Source organism: Hippichthys cyanospilos, unplaced genomic scaffold (assembly GCF_059441005.1).
Source record: "Hippichthys cyanospilos isolate Australia breed blue-spotted pipefish unplaced genomic scaffold, RoL_Hcya_1.0 HiC_scaffold_65, whole genome shotgun sequence".
Classification (NCBI taxonomy): domain Eukaryota; kingdom Metazoa; phylum Chordata; class Actinopteri; order Syngnathiformes; family Syngnathidae; genus Hippichthys; species Hippichthys cyanospilos.
Genome location: NW_028283421.1, coordinates 17,011 through 42,856, shown reverse-complemented (window position 1 = coordinate 42,856; position 25,846 = coordinate 17,011). Strand labels below are relative to the sequence as shown.

The window sequence follows — 25,846 nt, the reverse complement described above, 5'->3', positions numbered from 1 at the left end:
AAACAGAAGGTAAAAGACCCGGTAACAGGCTAGTTCTGTCGGGGGTTCAGTTCACGCCTCACCGAAAGAACAATAGTAGCACTAGTTTTAGTTTTTGCCTCAATTTCTATAGCCACACTACACCCTACGGTCTTCATGGAAGTACTGTATACACGTCGCTCATAGGCTATGTTCAATGCCACAGGCTGGGTTCTCAAGAAAATTATCAGGCTGGGTCACAACAAATACCCTCACTAACCCTAACCCTAACCCGCAAACATCTGCTCCATCAATGTCTTCAAATGCAAAAAGGGCTTTTGTCCTGTATGGGAAAGACTCTGACATCTCTTGACTATCCACAAACCTGAAAAGACAATCATGGAAACACTACTATATAAAACCACAGCCGCAAAGTAAACTCAAATGACCTTTACAGGTAAAAATTTGAACATGATTCTGGCCCGCTATTGACATTCCTAGACTTCATGCCTGGTTTTACTTCCACAACTTTGTCCGAGACATGCACCATGCAGATGAAGACCTCCCCAGCCTCCGGGTGGCTCTGACGTTTCAAAAAGTCGTTCACCCTCGTCTCCAGAAAACAACCTAACTTTGTCTGAGGTAAACCTGAAAGGGAAGAGCATCATTAGGTCCATAAAAATATTCATCACATTTATTTATTTTTTTTCAAAGAGTACCTTAAGTTAACTTACTTTTAGCAGAATACTTGTTCTCCCTCCTTGTCTTATTAGACTTCTTGTGGCTGCCATCACATACGAAACTGAGCCGAAGCAAAAAGAAAATGGAAGTTATCTAGGCTTCTTAATTTTTCCTGCAATAAATAAATAGTTAAAATGTTAAAAGTCCGTTACCCCGATGGCCATATCGTGTCATTGTGCAGGACACAAATCTGGTGCATTTTGCATCCACAGTCCAAACATTCAACGAGCCTGAAATCAAGAGTAAGACACACATTATACACTGTTTGGTCAGACTCGGGTGTAAGAAGAAAAAAAAAAAATTGATGGCCATAAACGGCCATAAACTGCTTAACGTACAGTTCAGGGTCCAGTGTGTCATTCTTCTTTTTCTCAAACTGCTCCTTGTTAATGGATCTGAAAAAAAAAATAAGTAGGTAAACACAAGTAGCAAGACTAAATTCAAACAGATATGAAAATGTGCAATATCCACCTAATAGAATAGATGATGTGGTAATAAGTTTTCCATGAAACGCATTTTTTGTTAGCATTTGTTAATGAACGCAACAACACTTACATCTGTGGCTGAGTGGGGTCATCACCCAGGGACACAGTCTCTCCCTGGATCTCGTTGAAACACTTTTCACAGAAGTGGTACCTGTCCGCAATAAGACCAAAGTTTGGTGAAGTACATCGTTTTTTTTCCCCCACAGCACATCCAATGATGGACAGCGCATGAGCGGGCAGTCCCCGAGCGGAACATGGTCAAGGCAGCAAGTAGAAAAGCGAATGCACAGGTCAGCGGGAGGACATCAGCACGAAAGCTGCACGTATTTTTGGTAGATGGGAGGGAAAAGATCAGTGATAGAAGAAATAGACGTATAGGTTCATTGTAAACGGGGCAAAAAAACAAAAACAAGCCAAAGGAAGTGAGACACTAGTAACACGGACCAGGAAATTGACTAGATATACACAGATGACAACACAAGAACGGAGAACCAAGGAGAAGCACAGATTAGCAATTTGGACATGAAATAGGATGAGCGTAAAACATTCACCAACACAGCTAACAGGAAGGGGAGCACTGTAGTTAAAAGAATCTACTGATGTACCTGTTTTGGTAGCTGAAATAAGCAGCGTCTCGGGGAATAGTGCAGAGCTGCTTTCCGTAGCAGCACAGTGTCTGAGGGGAGAACTCCAGCTGATGGGCAGAAAAAAAAAAGGACAATGTTATTTCTGTTACTGATTATGCCTGGCATCAAAAATCAATTTGACTCATTTCGAATATGATGCAGTTCCGTGCCAAAGTGACGGACATTAACTCCCCCAGGGGTAATAGATTGAGCTAGGAATGATTGATAAGAACAAATGAATTGTCAGAAGTTCACCCTTGTTGCAAACAAGCATCATTCAGCTGGTTTATTTGTCAGCAAAACCAAACATAGACATGTCTATTGAGAAATATGATAAGGCAGCGGCCTGCCCTAGGCCAATTTTAACTCCAAACCGACGGCTTCCATTTTCAAGAATGAGAGAAGGGCTTGCGTAAAGCATTCAAAACACTTGAAACATTACATTGCATTTTGAACATTTAAATAGACTACGGGATGGTCTTGTCTGTCCATTTTTATATCTGCATGTGCATATAGTGTTTTTGTATCGACGTCATACAAATGTAAAAAAAAAAAAAATTGCGAGATCTTCTCAATTGCCGTCTACTTTACAGGCGGATGGAATGCTGAAATGATTAAATCTACTTTTTTAATGTATGGTTAACTTAAAAACTAATCGCTCGTAAAACTGCATGTCATGGGAAAAAGTGCATGTCATGTTGGTTTCCTTGCAGGTCTTACTTTTCTTCCACAACAGTAGCCAAGTCTCTGCATGACTGGGTCAATCTCCTGTTCAAAGACCTCTGCCAGTTTGGAGCGGCACTTGTAGACTCGAGATGTTTTGCGATTGTACAGCCAGGCATTGTTGAACATCAACCAGATGTCATCCACATACTGCCAGGGATCCTGATACTGACCTGTGAGAAGAACACAAAAGGTAGTGGAGAGGTCACACAGGAATAGACCAGTAAGGGCTTTGGAAATGGTATTTCGGTAAATTAAATACTTTACACGTTTTCCCAACTTATTCATTGCCACTGACGGCTGTAGACGTCTAAGATCCATTTTGACTGGGCTGGCAGTTTAATATATTAATTCATTGTTCCCGTTCGCCGACGTTGCAAACGGAATAGGTGTAAAACTGAGAGCCGTTCAGGGTCCGCTGGACGACCTCCCACTGAATACAAACACAGTTAAGGTACATAAGCATAAATAGAGTTTAGGGCTTTAGTTCTCATTTTAGCTTTCAATTGATAATGCAAGCTTCTTTATTCCTAAAAATAATTTTATTATAAAGTCATCTTTTCTCTGGCATTACACACAACTCAACACACAAATCAGTGACAAACTAATTTTTTGGTCCAGATGCCGCGCAGCGCCTCGGAGAAGGCTGCGGACAAGCTCCGCTGAGTCTGGGCCATCAGCAGACTTGCGGCAGGGTCGCACCGCCAAGGAGGGGAGTCGGGCCCTCCCGCAGGCACCTCGCTCATGTGGAGGCACCAGCCCCCGTCCGCGTAGGCCAGGAGGATCCCGTGAACGGCGGACCATTGCTGGTAGTGATCGAATTGCCTGACGTGTTTTTTGAGGATGGGCCAGGTCCTAAGCGGCCCCTTCCCCGACGCCTCGGGCAGCAAAAGGTAGTGGATGCGTGCCATGATGGACTGGAGGTTTGCCAACTCCAGCACCACGCCATCCACGTCGTGGCTTAACTTGAGCTGGTCGAGCTCATCCGCTTCGGAGGGGTGGATGGCCAGGACCAGGTCCTCGGCCTGGAGAAAGGCCTCCCAGTCGCCTTTGTACGGCTCAACCAAGTCCAGCAGGGCCTGGCAGTTAGCGGAGGCCGCTTCCGAGAGCGCCATGTGGACTACTACTGCACGCGGTGAAACGAAGACAAGAGAACGGGCTTCTAACGAGAAGAGTTCTCTTCCAAGTCGCAGCAAGAATGAGCTCAATAACTCACTCAAAGTATTGTTTTAAGAACAGTTTTAGAACAGTTTGGAAATGGAACTTCAGAACTCAAAATTAAAAAAAAACAACAACAACTCACATGCAAATAAATAAATGAATAAATAAATAAACAAATAAAGTGACAGACACTACAAGATGAACTGTATACCTTGCACTTACCAGGAAGTCACCGGAACAGCAGCTATATGTATATATATATGTGTATATATGTATATATAAGTATATATAAGTATACGTATATATATATATATATATATATTATACGTATATATATATATATATATATATATATATATATATGTATATATATATACGTATATATGTATATATATATATATATACGTATATATGTATATATATATATATATATATACGTATATATATATATATATATATATATATATATAAATATATGTCTATATATATATATATATATATATATATATAGAGAGAGAGAGAGAGAGAGAGCGAGAGAGAGAGATGTGTATATATTCCTGTAAACAGGTTAGAAATGTTAGTCAGATGGAGAGAGTCAAATGTGCATGCCTGCTTTCACCAAATCGCTGGCTATTTTTGTTCACAAATTACATTCAGGATAAATCCCATCAGTAAATACTGTTTGCATTGTCCTTTAGTTAGTATTTACCCAGCATCAACAACACTGTCTTTTTTTCCCCCATCTATCGAGATCAGCAAACACATACACCGTCTTTTGGAATCCCCGTGGATAAAAACTTCAAAAATCCGCTTTATTACTTACATCAAAGCGACCGAACGTAATTCCTAAATATTTTAAGGAAGATAAACTTGGGGCGGCATCGCGCAACTGACTGGCCATCGGTCATGCGTCATTTTCGACTGGATGAACTGTAGGGAAAAGGAACGTTTCATCATGACGCCTCATTATGTATTCGTAGTTAACTCAATCATTTTGATAGCGGGCTTATATAGCTATTATGGATACATGCGGCATGTGTTGCCTTCGCTATAAGGCTTTTCATTGTTTTGCGGCTCCAGACATATTTGTTTTTTGGGCCCGATATGGCTCTTTCAACATTTTTGGTTGCCGACCCCTGTTCTAGGAGTGTTGTACGTTCACGTTGGTCATGAAAACTTCACAATTATTCAATATCGTTTCAAATACAATAACCGTTCTGTCCTCATCGCTCTCATTCCATATGACTTCAAAATATCACGTTCTGTAAGGTGTATCACTTGTCTGCAACACTACCCCCCCCCCCCCAGCTTGCATCAAAAGTGCTATTTTGTTGTTGTTGTTGTTTTGTTTTTTGTTTTTTCATATAAAGATGCCAATAGCGTCACAAGGACTCGTACAGCACAGTACCAGTATACCAGTATATACAACATATTTACACCGGTGCATTAAATGCGTTAAATGACGGAACAACGCCATCGTGTGGAGGACAATGGCGTTATATTTGTGTCAGACAATGGCGTTATATTTGTGCCACAATTTCGAGCGCGAGGGAAAAACAAAGAAACAAACAAAAAAAGAATGGAGCGGAGAAGATCAAACTGAGCGAGAGTGAAAACAGATTTTGAGCGTAGACGAAAACAGTATCGAAAAGGACTTTCTCGCTCAAAATTCCGGTCGATGGGAGCTTGTAAAAGCGCATTGGATGAGAGCTGGCTCTCCGAGGGCTCTCCGTGTTGAGCCAACGCGAGGTTGAGCGGGGGTGGGAGGGATGGGGGGTATCGCGAGCGGGGGGGGGGGGGGGGGGGGGGGGGGGTATCGCGAGCGAGCAAAAAGGAATGTTGAGCGAGCAACTTCATTCAACGGTGTTCAAAATCCACCGGCGCTCGCTCAATCTCTTGTCGTTGGGCACTCAATAGGTTTTCTTTTTCATTCCTGCCCGCAGCATCAGTTTTTTCGCCTTTATTTTTCAAAGGTTTCTTTTGTTTTGGTTTGGATTTTTTTTTTTTCCTCGCGTAGAAGACGCCATGTTGCCGAAGTCACAAGAAGCACAGCGGGGGGCCGGGGGAGTGTCGCAAGCGAGCAAAAAACAATGTCGGGCGAGCAACTTCTTTTTCTGTTTTCAATATCCGCCGGCGCTCGCGCAAACTCTTGTCGTTGGGCACTCAATAGGTTCTCTTTTTCATTCCTGCCCGCAGCATCAGTTTTTTCGCCTTTATTTTTCAAAGGTTTCTTTTGTTTTGGTTTGGATTTTTTTTTTTTCCTCGCGTAGAAGACGCCATGTTGCCGAAGTCACAAGAAGCACAGCGGGGGGCCGGGGGCGTGTCGCAAGCGAGCAAAAAACAATGTCGGGCGAGCAACTTCTTTTTCTGTTTTCAATATCCGCCGGCGCTCGCGCAAACTCTTGTCGTTGGGCACTCAATAGGTTCTCTTTTTAAGTCTCTTTTTTGCTTTTCGTCTTTTTCTTCCGCGCTCGCAATCGTGGAACAAATGCAACGCCGTAGAAGGCCCCAATGTTACCGGGGCCACACCTACTTTTCCTTTTCTACGAGCCTATTTAGCGTACGAATTCGACAGCAAGATACACACAAACGTGACGTAAGAATAGAGTGATTTGTGATGTGTGAAGGAGTACCCACCAGTAAACAGCTTCGAAATGTTAGACGAATGCAGGCAGGGAAACGAGCACGACTTCTTTCTCCAGGTAGCGGGGGGCGATATGAGGGGATATCGTCTGCGCATGCGTGTAGGGCCTCTCGCACGACGTCAGGATGACTCAAAGCCAAGTTTGGAGAGAGGTAAACAGCATTACTGTCACCTGGTGTACAAAACACGTATTGCTCTTGGAACGAATACAAAAGCAAATCACTGAGACTGGGGCCTTCATAGAAGAATGAATATGATGGGCACACTTTGAAACTACTGAAACCGAATAAAACAGTCACACTAATGTGACGACGCTTCAGTGGGCATCACATATACTACACTCAATAGAGATTTCTCTTATTACAATGAACTCCGTTCCTCAACGAGACGTGTGAGCAGTTGCACTAAACACTCCAACAATCAGTTATTTTTGTCTTCCTCTAACCACCGGGTCCCCTAACTACACTCCTCAATTCACTGCAATACAACATGTTGCCGAATCGTCGGTCAACCGGACGAATCTGTCTTCCACAGTTCACAATTTTGATACAATACCTACATACCTAATTCTATTTTTTTTTTTTTTTTTATCAATAAGCCAATATTTCAATTGCACTGGGCAGCGTTGACATGCCAACAGCGTATCGTAATGTGTGATCTACTATCCGCTATTCTGTTGCTCTTATTTAATAAAGGAATGTCTGTTTTGGTGCGCTTATTGATATGAGAGTAGTCTTCGTTGCAACAGGTCACCTACCCGTGTTTTTCCATTCAACAGGTCCCGCCCCGCTAATTCAAACGCGACCGCCCCGCCCCCCCCCCCCCCGCCCCCCCACCCCCCACACACCAATGAAGTGGGCTTGGCTCTACCATGTATTTAAACTTTGCGACTGAGAGTAAACTCTTCACTTTGTTCCATGCTCTGCGACCAGAGGACCTCCAGCTTTAAGCGCATCTTCACCTGGACCGACAATGGCTTCACCTTCATCGAGAAGCTTGCAGTAAGCGTCACCTATTTCTTTTAAAGTCAAGGGGAAAAAAATACCTGTTAGTTAAACGGGTTGCATTGTTTGGCGTTGGGGGGGGGGGGCTTTCAAACTTTGCACACACTGGCAGCAACAGCTATTGCAAAATGGTAAACGTGCACGTGAGGAAAAACTGATGTTTTCCATCAGTCAGTGACTGATGTGGGTTTTCATCCCTCTTGATATGGGTCATTTTATTAGAACAAAAGAAGAGAGGCTTGAACTTGTACAACTGCCTAAACGAGATATGATTCACTTTTAAGCTTCGCTTTGCTCCCTTCCTCCGTGTCTAACCCCACTTGCGTTCATTTAATTTAGAGGACGTCTACCCAACCGGGCCTACGTCTACTGCCGGCGCTGTCGCAAGCCCCAAGATAAGCTCTCCGTTCACCTGGCTCGTGTGTGCATGAAAGGCAGCACGCGGGAGGAAATTGAGGTGGAGACCCGCGAGGCCAAGGCGAGGACGTCTACCCAACCGGGCCTACGTCTACTGCCGGCGCTGTCGCAAGCCCCAAGATAAGCTCTCCGTTCACCCAGCCGCATGCGGATGCTGCAGGCGCTAAAGGACCGGGACTTCTACATCTTGAACGAGCCGGAAGACTCCGGCATGCTTCCGGAGGGTGAGGATGCTGCCACTGGGGGCGTCTCCGCTCCGGCCCCCCCCGGTGACCCGGCGTCCAAAAGGAAGAGAGGCGACGATGAGCTTTCCACCACCTCTTCCTCCAGCCAGGAGCATGACGACAGGGCCAATGATCCTTCCTGGAGCAAGTGAGTACATTGAAAGCAATGAAAAGTCAAAGTATGAAACGTTGTTACAAGTCGTATTTATTTATTTATTTGTGTTCTTTTCATTTTTTTCCTCCTTCCCCCTTGCTCTCGCTCCGTCGCTTTACAGGAGACGCCGCGGCAGCCGGGCGAGCGTGAGGACGAACATGCAGGAAGCTGGGCTGTATGAGAAATTCGGTGAAGACTGTCCTCTCATCTGCAATTTCAAGGAGTACCTGAAACACAGCGTGCGTTTGGAAAATTGCCAGCAGGAGGTAAAACTTCTTCCGCAGAGTAATGTGTGCCTTCTCCAGTCGAATCGCCATCGAATGTTTCACTGGTTGCGTTTTCTCCCATCACCTCTAGGTGGACAACGTAGCACGCTTCCTGAAGTACCTGCAACCGGACAAGACTGTGCCAGACACCAGCTTTTTGACCAAGAGCAAAGAGACCGCGGAATACTTCACGGGTCTGAGGCGCACAGGCATGGCGGCGCCAAGCGTTGCCAACTACATCAGGAGTATGATGCGCTTTGTGGAGTTCCTTTACAGGGAGGACGCGCCCGAGAACACGCCGCAGGCCGACGAACAGAGGAGCCATGTGTCTGCGTACCGGAATTGTCTGGCCACTTTGTCCAGGACGATTCGTGAGGCCACCAGCAAAAGACACCGCAGCATCGAGTAAGTTTCCCTGATTGCATTCACAAGAGGTGTGTGGCATTAAACAGTGTGCGCGCGAGCGCGCGTCTGCGTCTGCGTGTGTGTGTGTGTGTGTGTGTGTGGGGGGGGGCATTAATTATCATGAATTCGACAATCATTAATCCCTGGCTTGTTCCTCACATACAACAGCGTGACGCGGGGCTCCAAGACAGTGCGGGAGTGCCAGGCGATCCTGCGCGTGGCCAAGGAGGCGTTCCTTGCCACGCACAGACAGTTAGGAAAAGATGTGGCCCTGAGCGAGAAGGACAGAACCATGTACCGGTACTACTGCGAAGCCGTGCTGGTGCTGAGGCATTTCCAGTGCCCGCGCGCAGTGGAAGGAATGATGGTGAGTGAGCTGACGTGATTTTTTTTTTTTTTTTTTAAATACCATTGCTTTGGTGGGCATGTTTGACTCCGTTTTTCTATTTGTCTCAGGCAAACGAGTGGGTCAATCGCCAACCCGCGGGTGGAAGGGTCCTTGTTGGGGTCAGCGAGCACAAGACTCCAACCTTGCAAACGGCCACCTTCGCGCTCACTCCTGAGGAAGACGATGTAAGTCTTTTGTTCTTTCAGCCTCATTTGCAAGCGGGGTCCAGGCAAACGGACACGGGTACAGCAACTGCCGCCGTTAATTGTTTGACAGTCAGGTAATGAACATTGTGTTTACACAGTGGCTGCAGCGGTACTACCAGTGGATCAGGCCCCAATGTGTGTCCGCCAGCACCTCGGAGGAAAATGGCCGCTTCTTCGTCACGGCCTGCGGGAAACCCGTCAGCTGCGTGGCAACTGACCTCGCCCGGCTGCACGAATAGTGAGTACATGAACTTGTGGATCCGAGCGTTGCCGCAAACAAGCCCGCATCGCCGTTGACATTGCCGTCGCCTTTTCTTCCCCAGCCACAAAGTCAAGGTTTCCACTAGCCAGGAGGTGCGCCGGGCTGTCGAGAACGAGGCGGCCGTTGCCTTTTCCGAGAGGCAGCTGCAGGAGGTCAGGCAATATTTGGCCTACCCCACTGCAGTCGGTGGACAGCAGAGGATGCAGGGTCCCGCCTCTGTGGTCCAGGCGGCCATTTTGCTAGACCGGCTGGCCGGGTGAGTTTTCCAGACCAGCGCCATGGCGAGAGCACTGCACGAGCAACGTTTTAAAGCACATCGCCTCTTTGCTTTACAGTGACTTGCCGCCAAGCAGGCCACCCTCCGTGGAAGCGGGGACATCTGCGCAGGAAGCGGGGACGTCTGCACAGGAAGCTGAATTAGCCCGCTTCATCCGCTGCTTCCCCGTGACCATTGATGGGAAGGCGCCAGGAAAGTGGGACATGGTCAGGGCTGGCTTCTCCAAAGACAAGGTGTTCTACGACAAGTGGCGGGCTTGTCAAAGATGCCAACGCCGGGACTACATCCTGTGTAAGTATGGCATTGGACGTGGAAGCAATGCTGTTATCTTTCCGTGTTGTCGGGGCAAACAGCTTAAAGTTCACGTTTCTTTTCAGCCCAATTTTGTCAGAAGAGGCCGACCCTGGAGCAGGTGGCGAGGCAGATCAGGAGGGCGGGCTGGACGTCTAACCATCCGGACGCAGAATCCGTTCACAACGGATGGAAGCCGCCCTCCAGGCTGATGGTAGAGACCGACTCGCGGATTGCGGCGTTGGTTTCGGGTCAGCGCTGGAAGGGTCTCGTCATCAAGGACTTCCTTGGGGACAAACACCTGGGTAAGATGGCGCCCCCCCCCCCCCCCCCCCCCCCCCCCCCCCGCCTCTCTCCTCGGGAGCAGCATTATTTGGCTAGATCTCATTGTGGAGTTCCCCTCTTGTCTACAGGTGTGGTCGCATCGAAGCCCTTTTTTAAAGGCGATGTGGTTTGCGACTACCACGGCCCAATCATTTCAAATGAGGAAGGACTGCGGATGATGGAGGACCCCGACATCCAACCTGGATACTTGTTTTTCTTCAAAGGAGGCGGCAAGCCAATCTGCATCGATGCTCAGACGTTCCCTTGCCCATGTCACCCAGGACAACAAACGTACGGGCGCCTCATCAACCATTCCAGGAAGCGCGCCAACCTTAAGCCGTGCCAATGTCTGCTCACGGTTGACGGCGAGGAACGCTACTGTATCCTGTTCAAGGCAATGAGGGACATTACAGTGGATGAAGAACTGCTCTTTGACTATGGGGTTCAAAGGAAATCTTTTAAGGGGGAAGGACTTGACCTGGAGTGGCTCGATAGCTAATGGTAAATAGTCTGTGTGTGTATATATGTAAAAATGTATGTATATATATATATATATATATATATATATCTACACTTTTTTTCCCACTGTACAAGCACATGTCTTTTTTTTTTTTCTTAATAAAGGCATGCGTATTTTGGTGTACATTCTATAATTGCCTCTTGCCAATAAAAGACTATACTTTCTTTCCCAGCAAACCATCACCTTCTTTCTTTCGTCGGTTTTGTTTTTATTTTATTTATTTATTTTTTTAATAAAGGCATGAACATTTTGGTGTACGTTCTATACCTAGTGCCTTTTGCCAATAAAAACCGGCACGTTCTTTCCCAGCAGTCCGTCACCGTCTTTCTTTCAATTCCAGCAATCTTGAAAGTGATCAGTGTGGTAGTTATTCTCTTCTTACATGATGGGAGACGACTGAGTGGTACCTATTCAACCAGGGAGGATTTGTCGTGCCAGGAGCGTCAATGGACGAAATACTGCAGTCGAAGAAAAAAATAAATATTTCTGCATATACATGTATGTATGTATGTATGTATGTATGTATGTATGCGGAAATATTTAATTTTTTCCTCGAGTGCAGTATTACGTACAGTATTAAGATAATATATATATATATATATATATATATATATATATATATATATATATATATATATATATGTGTGTGTGTGTGATGCGTGTGCGTTTGTAGCCAAAGAAAAAAAAAAAACATGTACCTACACGTCTACATATGTCAACGTATACATACATAAATACATAAATATGCAAGGCTCGCTTTGTTGCCCTCTTGCCGACAAATTCGGTAGGGCCGCGGCGGCCCCGGCAAAGTTTTGCATTGTACCGTAGAGGATCAGTGTCACATGAACTACGACAGTTATGCGTATAAAGTGCCCGACGTACACGTGTGACGCAAAAAAAAGCTGTACGTATAGCGAGAGAACGTGTAAATGCATGAAGTTGGGTTTTTTGTTCCCCCCTACAATGTATATATATATATATATATATATATATATATATATATATATATATATATATATATATATATATATATATATGCACACACATATTTATATATACATTTATTTATATAAATATATGCATATAAAGTGCCCGCATACACGTGTGACAAAAAAAAGAGCTGATACCTGATTCCAGGTTCACCGTGGGATCGAGCATCATCCCTACAATTGCCTTGACAGGATTTATCCCATTGAAGAAAGTAAAATGCTTTAAAAATATTTTTTTGTGTTTATTACAGTGTCTAGAACATGTAGCTATTATGGAAAATGTGCCTTGCAGTTTATTTAGAGCTTGTTTTGTGAGTGTTGCAACATTAAAACATTGCGTGAATGTGGTAGCCAAAACACCCCTGTTTTGAGGGGAACTTCAACTAAAATTTTCCCAATATAACTTTAAACACACAACTACATTTATCCCTTAGCGTGACATTGCATTACATATATTATGAACGGGAATCTAATTTGCAAAAATATAGTGCCATATCTGATCTTTTTCATTTACTTTGGATGATTTTTAATATGGCGGCCACTCGGACCATGTCTCTCACCCAGTAGGCATATGTTGCTATGATCCTGTGATGCTTTGAACCTGTTGGCTTTGTCTTTGCTGTTTTGGACTTTGTTGTATGAGTTTTGTGATGGCATGTCGAAGAGTAGAGATCTCCACTAGCTCAGCAACGTGTGGTTTCTTAACTACCTTCAACACTCCTGTTTTTTTTTTCTTCTGTGTTTTCCCATCGTCACAGAAAGAAGGACTTTCTAAAAAAGAAATTCTGTTTGTGCATGTCCCTTGTCTTGGCTGTTGATAAGGAAATCTTCCTAGCAATGGTCACAATTCACCAATTCAGTCTGTGAATTTGGAACAGCCGCTAACGATCAGCAATGCAAGGCGTCGTTGGAGGCTACATGCAATCCGGCAATTCCTGTTCAAATTATAATCAGGTCACAAATTGGCCATTGTGTGACCGGTGGAATGAGTCACTAGGTTACCTCAGGGCAATGTGTAAGCACTTCATAGGATAAGTAGGGTTGTCTGTCTGTGAATTTGGAACAGCCGCTAACGATCAGCAATGCAAGGCGTCGTTGGAGGCTACATGCAATCCGGCAATTCCTGTTCAAATTGAAATCAGGTCACAAATTGGCCATTGTGTGACCAGTGAATGAGTTCACACTACAGGAAATTCTGCTCCCCCTCTCTTTCAGAGTTGCACCACTACAACCCTTCTGTAAAAACTTACAAAAACAAAAAAACATTGAAAACACTTCATTTTCTTCTCCAATTGGCCTCCTACAACATCTGAATGGTTGAAAATTTTTTTGAGTGTGTTTTTCTAAATTTGGCTTTTCCAAGGTTAAATACATATATATATATATATATATATATATATATATATATATATATATATATATATATATATATATATATATATATATATATATATATATATATATATATATATATATATATATATGTATGTGTGATGCGTGTGCCTTTGTAGCCAAACAAAAAAAAAAACATGTACCTACACGTCTACATATGTCAACGTATACATACATAAATACATATACTTACACATAAATATGCAAGGCTCGCTTTGTTGCCCTCTTGCGGACAATCTCAGTAATGCCGGGGCGGCCCCGGCAAAGTTTTGTATTGTACTATTGTACTTTTGTATTGAGGATCAGTGTCACAAGAACTACTACAGTTATGCGTATAAAGTGCCCGACGTACACGTGTGACGCACGCACACACTCATATATATATATATATATATATATATATATATATATATATATATATATATATATATATATATATATATATATATATATATATATATATATATATATATATATATATATATATATATATATATATATATATACACACACATATATTTATATATAGGCTACATATATTTATCTAAATATATGCATATAAAGTGCCCGACGTACACGTGTGACCAAAAAAAAGCTGTACGTATAGCGAGAGGACATGTAAATGTATGAAATTGGGATTTTTTATTCCCTGCAAAATGTAACGACAGATTTCAGAGGCCAAATTATTGTGACGACACGACAAACATGGCCGTTCTCTTGTACAGCGCCGTTCTTCCTTCGGCACTCACAGGGGTTCACACTAACTAGTCCGGGGATCGAACCCACGCCCTCTTGGCTGGGGGGGGGGAGCACTGTTCCACCTAGCCATGCCGCCGGGAACTTGTGTAGCACCTCTGCAATAACACCTTCGCGATAACAACGGGACGGTTGGAATATATTCCACGTCAAACAAACCAAGTCAACGAAAGAGAGAAAACTAAAATGAGAACACTTAAGCGGCGGTGGTGGGCGTTCCAGGCACGCGACGTTATGTGTGGGTGGGATGGGGGAGCGGGGGGGGGGGGCGGGGGGGTGTTTAAGGAGGGGCGCTGTTTAAGAAGGCTCTCCCGAAAAGCCTCCGGCGATTAAGCGTCAGAGCGCTCTTGGCCATCCGTAGAGAGCAAGCCATTTTTTTTCCCTCTCTCTCTCCATTTTTGTTTTTTCGAACGACGCCGCCGAAATGGAGCGCGGTGCGAGGGGACATCGACGCCGGCGCTCATTCGCTGAGCCGACCTGGGGTAGACCGCGCGACGCCCCCCGGGATGAGCTGCCGTCCCGGCGCATGAGCCCACCGGCGACACCGTGGCTCCGCCGGAGGGAGGACGGTCAACAAAGACGAGTAAGTTGCGACTCGCCGCGCGCCCAAATTGACGCGGCCCGGAGCCTCTCCACCCGCGGCCCTTGGCAGCACCAGCGGGGGGTGCGAGAATGGGGGAGAGGAACCCCCACCTCCAGCCGGCAAATCCCTCGCGCCAAACCGCCTCGCTTTTGAAAAGCAACGCCATAATGTGGGCTCTCAACGCGCAGGGAATTTGGAGCGCCGCGGGGATCGCCGGCAGGCCGGAGGAGGCACCGGGCGGCGGGGGTGACAGGCTCCGGGCGGTGACCCGCCACCCCCGCTGCCGCGATAAGCTGCTGGCCTGGACGGTAGAGCCGCTCGGGGAGTGGCTCATCGTGGGCGACTCCAACCTGGCGCGGATCCCGGGCTTCAGAAATGCCGCCCTCCAGATCGACAGCTTCCCCGGCGCAACCTTCCGGCACCTGTCGGCCATCCTGCACAAGTGCGCGCCCTCCGAACGGGTGGAAGCGGTCATCCTGGCGGCGGGCATCAACCACCGGAGCCAGGCCGCCTACCCCACGGCGGTCGAACAACTGCAGCAAGCGCGAAGGGCGGCCCGCGCCTCTTTCCCCCGGGCCAGAATAGCGGTGCCGCTCATCAACTTCTGCCAAGCCCTCCCCGAGAGGGAACGGCACACGCTGACCGAACTGAACACTTACATCCGCAGCAATTGCACCTACATTCGGCAGTTGCCCGCCCGGGACTTCCGCACGGGGGCGGACCGGGTGCACTGGACGACGGAGACGGCCCGCCGCATGCTGGAGCACTGGGAGGGCTTCCTGGACCGCCGGCGCTGACGAGTCGGCCGGCCGGGCGAGGGCCTCCTCGCGTCCAGAGGGGTAAGTGCCGCGTCGCCCGCCAAACAGCACAACGCTTTCCACCCCATGGGCGCACGCTGACCTTTGCTCCCACGTGTGCCCCACGCGCCCGCCGCAGTGATGCTGATGCTGCGGAGCGGGGGACCAGGATCGGCCGTCCGGCAAAAGGGATGCCCCCGCCTGAAGGACAGCCTGCCGTCTTGGAACGCCGCCGACGGGCCGCGTCCACCGCCTATTCCGGCCGGCCGCACGGCTCGCAAGCGGGGCGGACGAGGCCCGCAAAAAGAGAGGACGTTGGGGACGACAGCAGCACGCGCGCAACACGTAACATGTCAATAAAGAACACAAACAAAGGTTGCCAAATTACAAGTGCTGTCTGTCCGTCTGTCGGTCCGTCGGCGTTCATTCGCGCAGCGTGTGCCGTGAGCCGTGAGCCGTGAGCGAAGCGCAGCCAAACGGAGGAGCAGGAGAAGCAAACAGCAACACCGCCAGTTTGGATTGCGATGCGGATGCTTCAGCGGTGGATGGTGGGTCATTTTGGGATGCGTGTGCGTTTGTATCCAAATAAAAACATGTACCTACACGCCCACATTTGTCAATGGATACATACATATATACATATACATACACATAAAAATGAAAGGCTCGCTTTGTTGCCCTCTTGCGGACAAGCTCGGTAATGCCGGGGCGGCCCCGGCAAAGTTTTGTATTGTACTATTGTACTTTTGTATTGAGGATCAGTGTCACAAGAACTGCTACAGTTATGCGTATAAAGTGCCCGACGTACACGTGTGACGCAAAAAAAAAGCTGTACGTAAAGCGAGAGAACGTGTAAATGTATGAAATTGGGATTTTTATTTCCCCCTACAATATTTAACGAAAGATGTCAGAGGCCAAATTATTGTGACGTCACGACAAACATGGCCGTTCCCAACACTACGTCACAACAGCTACGACAGTTATATATACACGCACACACTCATATATTGATATATATATATATATATATATATATATATATATATATATATATATATATATATATATATATATATATATATATATATATATATATATATATATATATATATATATATATATATATATATACATACATTTATTTATGTAAATATAAGCATATAAAGTGTCCGCATACACGTGTGACAAAAAAAAGAGCTGATACCTGATTCCAGGTTCACCGTGGGATCGAGCATCATCCCTACAATTGCCTTGACAGGATTTATCCCATTGAAGAAAGTAAAATGCTTTAAAAATATTTTTTTGTGTTTATTACAGTGTCTAGAACATGTAGCTATTATGGAAAATGTGCGAAACTGTACGTATAGCGAGAGGACATGTAAATGTATGAAATTGGGATTTTTTTATTCCCTGCAAAATGTAACGACAGAATTTAGAGGCCAAATTATTGTGACGACACGACAATTATGGCCGTTCACTTGTACAGCGCCGTTCTTCCTTCGGCACTCACAGGGATTCAATTTGACTAGTCGGGGGATCGAACCCGGGCCCTCTCGGCCGGGGGGTGGAGCACTACTCCACCGAGCAATGTCGCCGCGACTTGGATAGCACCTCTGCAATGACAGCTTCGAGCCCCAGACTCTTAGCCTAGCGTGTCCGGCTACTGCGCCCCGCTACTGCGCGTGCGCAACTGTCAGCCTTTTTTTTTTTTTTTTTTTTTTTTTTTAAGGCAAATAGTCCCCCCGCCCGTATCTCCCGAACGCAGCATCGCACACCCGTAAAACCCGGGTTCATCGGAACCGGCTCGGCCTCCCGGACGCGACGCTGCCACCCCCGTCCCTCTCGCTCCTTCCTGCGAGGAGATACGCCATGACACCCGGAACGCCCACTTGCGGCGGGCGCAGCGGCTCGCCGGCCGCAGATTTGGAATCCGGGTGGGATCCTGCTCCGCTTTTGTGCCGCTCTCGTCCACCTGCCGCACTTCCTCGGGACGTCTCCCGCTCCTGCGCGTGCGCAACTGTGAGCCTTTTTCTTTTTTATTTAAGGCAACAAGTCCCCCCGCCCGTATCTCCCGAACGCAGCATCGCCGACCCGTAAAACCCGGGTTCATCGGAACCGGCTCGGCCTCCCGGACGCGACGGTGCCACCCCCGTCCCTCTCGCTCCTTCCTGCGAGGAGATACGCCATGACACCCGGAACGCCCACTTGCGGCCGGCGCAGCGGCTCGCCGACCGCAGATTTGGAATCCGGGTGGGATCCTGCTCCGCTTTTGTGCCGCTCTCGACCACCTGCCGCCCTTCCTCGGGACGTCTCCCGCTCCTGCGCGTGCGCAACTGTGAGCCTTTTTCTTTTTTTTTTTTAAGGCAACAAGTGCCCCCGCCCGTATCTCCCGAACGCAGCATCGCCGACCCGTAAAACCCGGGTTCATCGGAACCGGCTCGGCCTCCCGGACGCGCCGGTGCCACCCCCGTCCCTCTCGCTCCTTCCTGCGAGGAGGTCACGGACGATATCCGCCTGAGACGTCGGCCCTCCTGCCGCGAGGTTCGCTTTGGCGCCGTCTGGCGGACACTGCGCGTATACAACACAGTGCTGAGGGACCGTCACTTGTGCCTCGATCTCCGAAATCTCCTCTTTTTTTTCGCCAATAAGTGTCCAAATTCGGTCAAAGTCCGACAGACGGGCTCTCCCGGGCACCAAATTTGCCAGTGCCAAACCTCAACCTTCTTTGCTGCGAGTGGCCTTGAGCCCGATGGTGAGGTGCAATAAAACACATGTGGTGTAGGGCCCATGACACCCGGAACGCCCACTTGCGGCGGGCGCAGCGGCTCGCCGACCGCGGATTTGGAATCCGGGTGGAATCCTACCCCGCTTTTGTGCCGCTCTCGTCCACCTGCCGCCCTTCCTCGGGACGTGTCCCGCTACTGCGCCCCGCTACTGCGCGTGCGCAACTGTCAGCCTTTTTTTTTTTTTTAAGGCAAATAGTCCCCCCGCCCGTATCTCCCGAACGCAGCATCGCACACCCGTAAAATCGGGTTCATCGGAACCGGCTCGGCCTCCCGGACGCGACGGTGCCACCCCCGTCCCTCTCGCTCCTTGCTGCGAGGAGATACGCCATGACCCCCGAAACACCCACTTGCGGCCGGGGCAGCGGCTCGCCGACCGCAGATTTGGAATCCGGGTGGAATCCTACCCCGCTTTTATGCCGCTCTCGTCCACCTGCCGCCCTTCCTTGGGACGTGTCCATCTCCTGCGCATGCGCAACTGTCAGCCTTTTTTTTTTTTTAAGGCAAATAGTCCCCCCGCCCGTATCTCCCGAACGCAGCATCGCCGACCCGTGAAACCCGGGATCATCGGAACCGGCTCGGCGTCCCGGACGCGACGGTGCCACCCCCGTCCCTCTCGCTCCTTCCTGCGAGGAGATACGCCATGACACCCGGAACGCCCACTTGCGGCGGGCGCAGCGGCTCGCCGATCGCGGATTTGGAATCCGGGTGGAATTCTACCCCGCTTTTATGCCACTCTTGTCCACCTGCCGCCCTTCCTTGGGACGTGTCCATCTCCTGCGCATGCGCAACTGGGAGCCTTTTTTTTTTTTCAAGGCAACAAGTCCCCCCGCCCGTATCTCCCGAACGCAGCATCGCACACCCGTAAAACCCGGGATCATCGGAACCGGCTCGGCCTCCCGGACGCGACGCTGCCACCCCCGTCCCTCTCGCTCCTTGCTGCGAGGAGATACGCCACGACCCCCGAAACACCCACTTGCGGCCGGCGCAGCGGCTCGCCGACCGCAGATTTGGAATCCGGGTGGAATTCTACCCCGCTTTTGTGCCGCTCTCGTCCACCTGCCACCTTCCTTCTTAGATGTCGCGTCCGAGACATCTTCAAAAACTTCCCTATTTCCTGCTGATCCAGCAGCCTTCTCCCAGGGCTCGCAAGGCTCGTTTTTGCGCCCTCTTGCGGACACGCCTTGAATGGCAGCGGCCTCCCGGCAGTGCCCCGTCGAAATGATTGGAAACGGCCTTTCGGGGCACCTGGCCAGTGCGAGCGTGCGTCTGAGCGCTCCATTCTATCTGTCCTTCTTTTATTTAATTTTCATATTTCAATTCATAAAGGCATGGATGTTTTGTTGAGCATTTTATTATGATTGCAACATTCATTTAATGTATGTGTGAGCAATTGTGGCTTTTTTTTTTACGCAACAGGTGCCGAGTTCCCCCCCCCCCCCCCCCAAGGCTAACCGTAACCCCCACCCACCCAGTCATGAACCGATTCCCCCCCCCAACACACACACACACCCTGCCGAACTTTCTCTTCCCTTGCGAGTGCTCCTGCGCTCCTGCGCGTGCGCAACTGTCAGCCTTTTTTTTTTTCAAGGCAACAAGTCCCCCCGCCCGTATCTCCCGAACGCAGCATCGCCGACCCGTGAAACCCGGGATCATCGGAACCGGCTCGGCGTCCCGGACGCGACGGTGCCACCCCCGTCCCTCTCGCTCCTTCCTGCGAGGAGATACGCCATGACACCCGGAACGCCCACTTGCGGCGGGCGCAGCGGCTCGCCGATCGCGGATTTGGAATCCGGGTGGAATTCTACCCCGCTTTTATGCCACTCTTGTCCACCTGCCGCCCTTCCTTGGGACGTGTCCATCTCCTGCGCATGCGCAACTGGGAGCCTTTTTTTTTTTTCAAGGCAACAAGTCCCCCCGCCCGTATCTCCCGAACGCAGCATCGCACACCCGTAAAACCCGGGATCATCGGAACCGGCTCGGCCTCCCGGACGCGACGCTGCCACCCCCGTCCCTCTCGCTCCTTGCTGCGAGGAGATACGCCACGACCCCCGAAACACCCACTTGCGGCCGGCGCAGCGGCTCGCCGACCGCAGATTTGGAATCCGGGTGGAATTCTACCCCGCTTTTGTGCCGCTCTCGTCCACCTGCCACCTTCCTTCTTAGATGTCGCGTCCGAGACATCTTCAAAAACTTCCCTATTTCCTGCTGATCCAGCAGCCTTCTCCCAGGGCTCGCAAGGCTCGTTTTTGCGCCCTCTTGCGGACACGCCTTGAATGGCAGCGGCCTCCCGGCAGTGCCCCGTCGAAATGATTGGAAACGGCCTTTCGGGGCACCTGGCCAGTGCGAGCGTGCGTCTGAGCGCTCCATTCTATCTGTCCTTCTTTTATTTAATTTTCATATTTCAATTCATAAAGGCATGGATGTTTTGTTGAGCATTTTATTATGATTGCAACATTCATTTAATGTATGTGTGAGCAATTGTGGCTTTTTTTTTTACGCAACAGGTGCCGAGTTCCCCCCCCCCCCCCCAAGGCTAACCGTAACCCCCACCCACCCAGTCATGAACCGATTCCCCCCCCCAACACACACACACACCCTGCCGAACTTTCTCTTCCCTTGCGAGTGCTCCTGCGCTCCTGCGCGTGCGCAACTGTCAGCCTTTTTTTTTTTCAAGGCAACAAGTCCCCCCGCCCGTATCTCCCGAACGCAGCATCGCCGACCCGTGAAACCCGGGATCATCGGAACCGGCTCGGCGTCCCGGACGCGACGGTGCCACCCCCGTCCCTCTCGCTCCTTCCTGCGAGGAGATACGCCATGACACCCGGAACGCCCACTTGCGGCGGGCGCAGCGGCTCGCCGATCGCGGATTTGGAATCCGGGTGGAATTCTACCCCGCTTTTATGCCACTCTTGTCCACCTGCCGCCCTTCCTTGGGACGTGTCCATCTCCTGCGCATGCGCAACTGGGAGCCTTTTTTTTTTTTCAAGGCAACAAGTCCCCCCGCCCGTATCTCCCGAACGCAGCATCGCACACCCGTAAAACCCGGGATCATCGGAACCGGCTCGGCCTCCCGGACGCGACGCTGCCACCCCCGTCCCTCTCGCTCCTTGCTGCGAGGAGATACGCCACGACCCCCGAAACACCCACTTGCGGCCGGCGCAGCGGCTCGCCGACCGCAGATTTGGAATCCGGGTGGAATTCTACCCCGCTTTTGTGCCGCTCTCGTCCACCTGCCACCTTCCTTCTTAGATGTCGCGTCCGAGACATCTTCAAAAACTTCCCTATTTCCTGCTGATCCAGCAGCCTTCTCCCAGGGCTCGCAAGGCTCGTTTTTGCGCCCTCTTTTACCCTATTTGGCTTCTGCTCGTTCTCATTAAAGGCATGGATGTTTGGTTGTGCATTTTATTATGATTGCAACATTCATTCAATGTATGTGTGTGCAATTGTGGCTTTTTTTTTTTAACGCAAAAGGTCCCGAGTTTCCCCCCCCCCCCCCCCCCACACACACACACACACACACTAGCACACCCTGCCGAACTTTCTCTCCCCTTGCGAGTGCTCCGCGGGCCTGCGCGTGCGCAACTGTCAGCCTTTTTTTTTTTTTTAAGGCAAATAGTCCCCCCGCCCGTATCTCCCGAACGCAGCATCGCACACCCGTAAAATCGGGTTCATCGGAACCGGCTCGGCCTCCCGGACGCGACGGTGCCACCCCCGTCCCTCTCGCTCCTTGCTGCGAGGAGATACGCCATGACCCCCGAAACACCCACTTGCGGCCGGGGCAGCGGCTCGCCGACCGCAGATTTGGAATCCGGGTGGAATCCTACCCCGCTTTTATGCCGCTCTCGTCCACCTGCCGCCCTTCCTTGGGACGTGTCCATCTCCTGCGCATGCGCAACTGTCAGCCTTTTTTTTTTTTTAAGGCAAATAGTCCCCCCGCCCGTATCTCCCGAACGCAGCATCGCCGACCCGTGAAACCCGGGATCATCGGAACCGGCTCGGCGTCCCGGACGCGACGGTGCCACCCCCGTCCCTCTCGCTCCTTCCTGCGAGGAGATACGCCATGACACCCGGAACGCCCACTTGCGGCGGGCGCAGCGGCTCGCCGATCGCGGATTTGGAATCCGGGTGGAATTCTACCCCGCTTTTATGCCACTCTTGTCCACCTGCCGCCCTTCCTTGGGACGTGTCCATCTCCTGCGCATGCGCAACTGGGAGCCTTTTTTTTTTTTCAAGGCAACAAGTCCCCCCGCCCGTATCTCCCGAACGCAGCATCGCACACCCGTAAAACCCGGGATCATCGGAACCGGCTCGGCCTCCCGGACGCGACGCTGCCACCCCCGTCCCTCTCGCTCCTTGCTGCGAGGAGATACGCCACGACCCCCGAAACACCCACTTGCGGCCGGGGCAGCGGCTCGCCGACCGCAGATTTGGAATCCGGGTGGAATCCTACCCCGCTTTTGTGCCGCTCTCGTCCACCTGCCGCCCTTCCTCGGGACGTGTCCCGCTACTGCGCCCCGCTACTGCGCGTGCGCAACTGTCAGCCTTTTTTTTTTTTTAAGGCAAATAGTCCCCCCGCCCGTATCTCCCGAACGCAGCATCGCACACCCGTAAAATCGGGTTCATCGGAACCGGCTCGGCCTCCCGGACGCGACGGTGCCACCCCCGTCCCTCTCGCTCCTTGCTGCGAGGAGATACGCCATGACCCCCGAAACACCCACTTGCGGCCGGCGCAGCGGCTCGCCGACCGCAGATTTGGAATCCGGGTGGAATCCTACCCCGCTTTTATGCGGCTCTCGTCCACCTGCCGCCCTTCCTTCTTAGATGTCGCGTCCGAGACATCTTCAAAAACTTCCCTATTTCCTGCTGATCCAGCAGCCTTCTCCCAGGGCTCGCAAGGCTCGTTTTTGCGCCCTCTTTTACCCTATTTGGCTTTTGCTCGTTCTCATTAAAGGCATGGATGTTTGGTTGTGCATTTTATTATGATTGCAACATTCATTCAATGTATGTGTGTGCAATTGTGGCTTTTTTTTTTAACGCAAAAGGTCCCGAGTTCCCCCCCCCCCCCCCCCCCCACACACACACACACACACACTAGCACACCCTGCCGAACTTTCTCTCCCCTTGCGAGTGCTCCGCGGGCCTGCGCGTGCGCAACTGTGAGCCTTTTTTTTTAAGCCAACAAGTCCCCCCCGCCCGTATCTCCCGAACGCAGCATCGCACACCCGTGTCCCGCTACTGCGCGTGCGCAACTGTCAGCCTTTTTTTTTTTTTTTTTTTTTTTTAAGGCAAATAGTCCCCCCGCCCGTATCTCCCGAACGCAGCATCGCACACCCGTAAAACCCGGGTTCATCGGAACCGGCTCGGCCTCCCGGACGCGACGCTGCCACCCCCGTCCCTCTCGCTCCTTCCTGCGAGGAGATACGCCATGACACCCGGAACGCCCACTTGCGGCGGGCGCAGCGGCTCGCCGGCCGCAGATTTGGAATCCGGGTGGGATCCTGCTCCGCTTTTGTGCCGCTCTCGTCCACCTGCCGCACTTCCTCGGGACGTCTCCCGCTCCTGCGCGTGCGCAACTGTGAGCCTTTTTCTTTTTTATTTAAGGCAACAAGTCCCCCCGCCCGTATCTCCCGAACGCAGCATCGCCGACCCGTAAAACCCGGGTTCATCGGAACCGGCTCGGCCTCCCGGACGCGACGGTGCCACCCCCGTCCCTCTCGCTCCTTCCTGCGAGGAGATACGCCATGACACCCGGAACGCCCACTTGCGGCCGGCGCAGCGGCTCGCCGACCGCAGATTTGGAATCCGGGTGGGATCCTGCTCCGCTTTTGTGCCGCTCTCGACCACCTGCCGCCCTTCCTCGGGACGTCTCCCGCTCCTGCGCGTGCGCAACTGTGAGCCTTTTTCTTTTTTTTTTTTAAGGCAACAAGTGCCCCCGCCCGTATCTCCCGAACGCAGCATCGCCGACCCGTAAAACCCGGGTTCATCGGAACCGGCTCGGCCTCCCGGACGCGACGGTGCCAGCCCCGTCCCTCTCGCTCCTTCCTGCGAGGAGATACGCCATGACACCCGGAACGCCCACTTGCGGCCGGCGCAGCGGCGCGCCGACCGCAGATTTGGAATCCGGGTGGGATCCTGCTCCGCTTTTGTGCCGCTCTCGACCACCTGCCGCCCTTCCTCGGGACGTCTCCCGCTCCTGCGCGTGCGCAACTGTGAGCCTTTTTCTTTTTTTTTTTTAAGGCAACAAGTGCCCCCGCCCGTATCTCCCGAACGCAGCATCGCCGACCCGTAAAACCCGGGTTCATCGGAACCGGCTCGGCCTCCCGGACGCGCCGGTGCCACCCCCGTCCCTCTCGCTCCTTCCTGCGAGGAGGTCACGGACGATATCCGCCTGAGACGTCGGCCCTCCTGCCGCGAGGTTCGCTTTGGCGCCGTCTGGCGGACACTGCGCGTATACAACACAGTGCTGAGGGACCGTCACTTGTGCCTCGATCTCCGAAATCTCCTCTTTTTTTTCGCCAATAAGTGTCCAAATTCGGTCAAAGTCCGACAGACGGGCTCTCCCGGGCACCAAATTTGCCAGTGCCAAACCTCAACCTTCTTTGCTGCGAGTGGCCTTGAGCCCGATGGTGAGGTGCAATAAAACACATGTGGTGTAGGGCCCATGACACCCGGAACGCCCACTTGCGGCGGGCGCAGCGGCTCGCCGACCGCGGATTTGGAATCCGGGTGGAATCCTACCCCGCTTTTGTGCCGCTCTCGTCCACCTGCCGCCCTTCCTCGGGACGTGTCCCGCTACTGCGCCCCGCTACTGCGCGTGCGCAACTGTCAGCCTTTTTTTTTTTTTAAGGCAAATAGTCCCCCCGCCCGTATCTCCCGAACGCAGCATCGCACACCCGTAAAATCGGGTTCATCGGAACCGGCTCGGCCTCCCGGACGCGACGGTGCCACCCCCGTCCCTCTCGCTCCTTGCTGCGAGGAGATACGCCATGACCCCCGAAACACCCACTTGCGGCCGGCGCAGCGGCTCGCCGACCGCAGATTTGGAATCCGGGTGGAATCCTACCCCGCTTTTATGCGGCTCTCGTCCACCTGCCGCCCTTCCTTGGGACGTGTCCATCTCCTGCGCATGCGCAACTGTCAGCCTTTTTTTTTTTTTAAGGCAAATAGTCCCCCCGCCCGTATCTCCCGAGCGCAGCATCGCACACCCGTAAAACCCGGGTTCATCGGAACCGGCTCGGCCTCCCGGACGCGACGGTGCCACCCCCGTCCCCCTCGCTCCTTGCTGCGAGGAGATACGCCACGACCCCCGAAACACCCACTTGCGGCCGGCGCAGCGGCTCGCCGACCGCAGATTTGGAATCCGGGTGGAATTCTACCCCGCTTTTGTGCCGCTCTCGTCCACCTGCCACCTTCCTTCTTAGATGTCGCGTCCGAGACATCTTCAAAAACTTCCCTATTTCCTGCTGA

At 51.0% G+C, this 25,846-nt stretch overlaps 3 protein-coding genes across 3 annotated transcripts; 2 read left to right on the top strand and 1 right to left on the bottom strand.

Annotated features, from left to right (window-relative positions):
- Positions 1-4: 4 nt before the first annotated feature.
- LOC148405118 (histone acetyltransferase p300-like) lies at positions 5-6,434 on the bottom strand. Its single transcript, XM_088407283.1, has 8 exons — positions 6,332-6,434; positions 2,531-2,706; positions 1,790-1,878; positions 1,255-1,335; positions 1,038-1,094; positions 852-929; positions 693-760; positions 5-606 (listed from the first exon to the last, which is right to left on the bottom strand). The coding sequence occupies exons 1-8, from the start codon at positions 6,432-6,434 to the stop codon at positions 410-412; spliced, it is 849 nt and encodes a 282-aa protein (XP_088263409.1). The 3' UTR covers positions 5-409.
- A 1,470-nt stretch (positions 6,435-7,904) lies between these two features.
- Positions 7,905-11,055, top strand: LOC148405117 (uncharacterized). Its single transcript, XM_088407282.1, has 10 exons — positions 7,905-8,131; positions 8,259-8,403; positions 8,495-8,808; positions 8,977-9,175; positions 9,265-9,381; positions 9,501-9,640; positions 9,726-9,920; positions 10,000-10,232; positions 10,319-10,537; positions 10,646-11,055. The coding sequence occupies exons 1-10, from the start codon at positions 7,905-7,907 to the stop codon at positions 11,053-11,055; spliced, it is 2,199 nt and encodes a 732-aa protein (XP_088263408.1).
- A 3,548-nt stretch (positions 11,056-14,603) lies between these two features.
- Positions 14,604-15,593, top strand: LOC148405116 (uncharacterized). The gene is made up of 2 exons (XM_088407284.1): positions 14,604-14,796; positions 14,985-15,593. The coding sequence occupies exons 1-2, from the start codon at positions 14,638-14,640 to the stop codon at positions 15,591-15,593; spliced, it is 768 nt and encodes a 255-aa protein (XP_088263410.1). The 5' UTR covers positions 14,604-14,637.
- Positions 15,594-25,846: the final 10,253 nt, after the last annotated feature.

Excerpts from the sequence above, each read along its gene's own strand:
- LOC148405116 (XM_088407284.1), top strand. The coding sequence starts at position 14,638 with ATGGAGCGCGGTGCGAGGGGACATCGACGCCGGCGCTCATTCGCTGAG. Across the intron at positions 14,797-14,984 it reads AGGACGGTCAACAAAGACGA|GGAATTTGGAGCGCCGCGGG; the intron begins GTAAGTTGCGAC and ends CTCAACGCGCAG.
- LOC148405118 (XM_088407283.1), bottom strand. The coding sequence starts at position 6,434 with ATGCGCAGACGATATCCCCTCATATCGCCCCCCGCTACCTGGAGAAAG. Across the intron at positions 1,879-2,530 it reads GCTACTGTTGTGGAAGAAAA|CTGGAGTTCTCCCCTCAGAC; the intron begins GTAAGACCTGCA and ends TCTGCCCATCAG. Across the intron at positions 1,336-1,789 it reads TATTTCAGCTACCAAAACAG|GTACCACTTCTGTGAAAAGT; the intron begins GTACATCAGTAG and ends TATTGCGGACAG.
- LOC148405117 (XM_088407282.1), top strand. The coding sequence starts at position 7,905 with ATGCGGATGCTGCAGGCGCTAAAGGACCGGGACTTCTACATCTTGAAC. Across the intron at positions 8,132-8,258 it reads AATGATCCTTCCTGGAGCAA|GAGACGCCGCGGCAGCCGGG; the intron begins GTGAGTACATTG and ends GTCGCTTTACAG. Across the intron at positions 9,641-9,725 it reads CTCGCCCGGCTGCACGAATA|CCACAAAGTCAAGGTTTCCA; the intron begins GTGAGTACATGA and ends TTTCTTCCCCAG.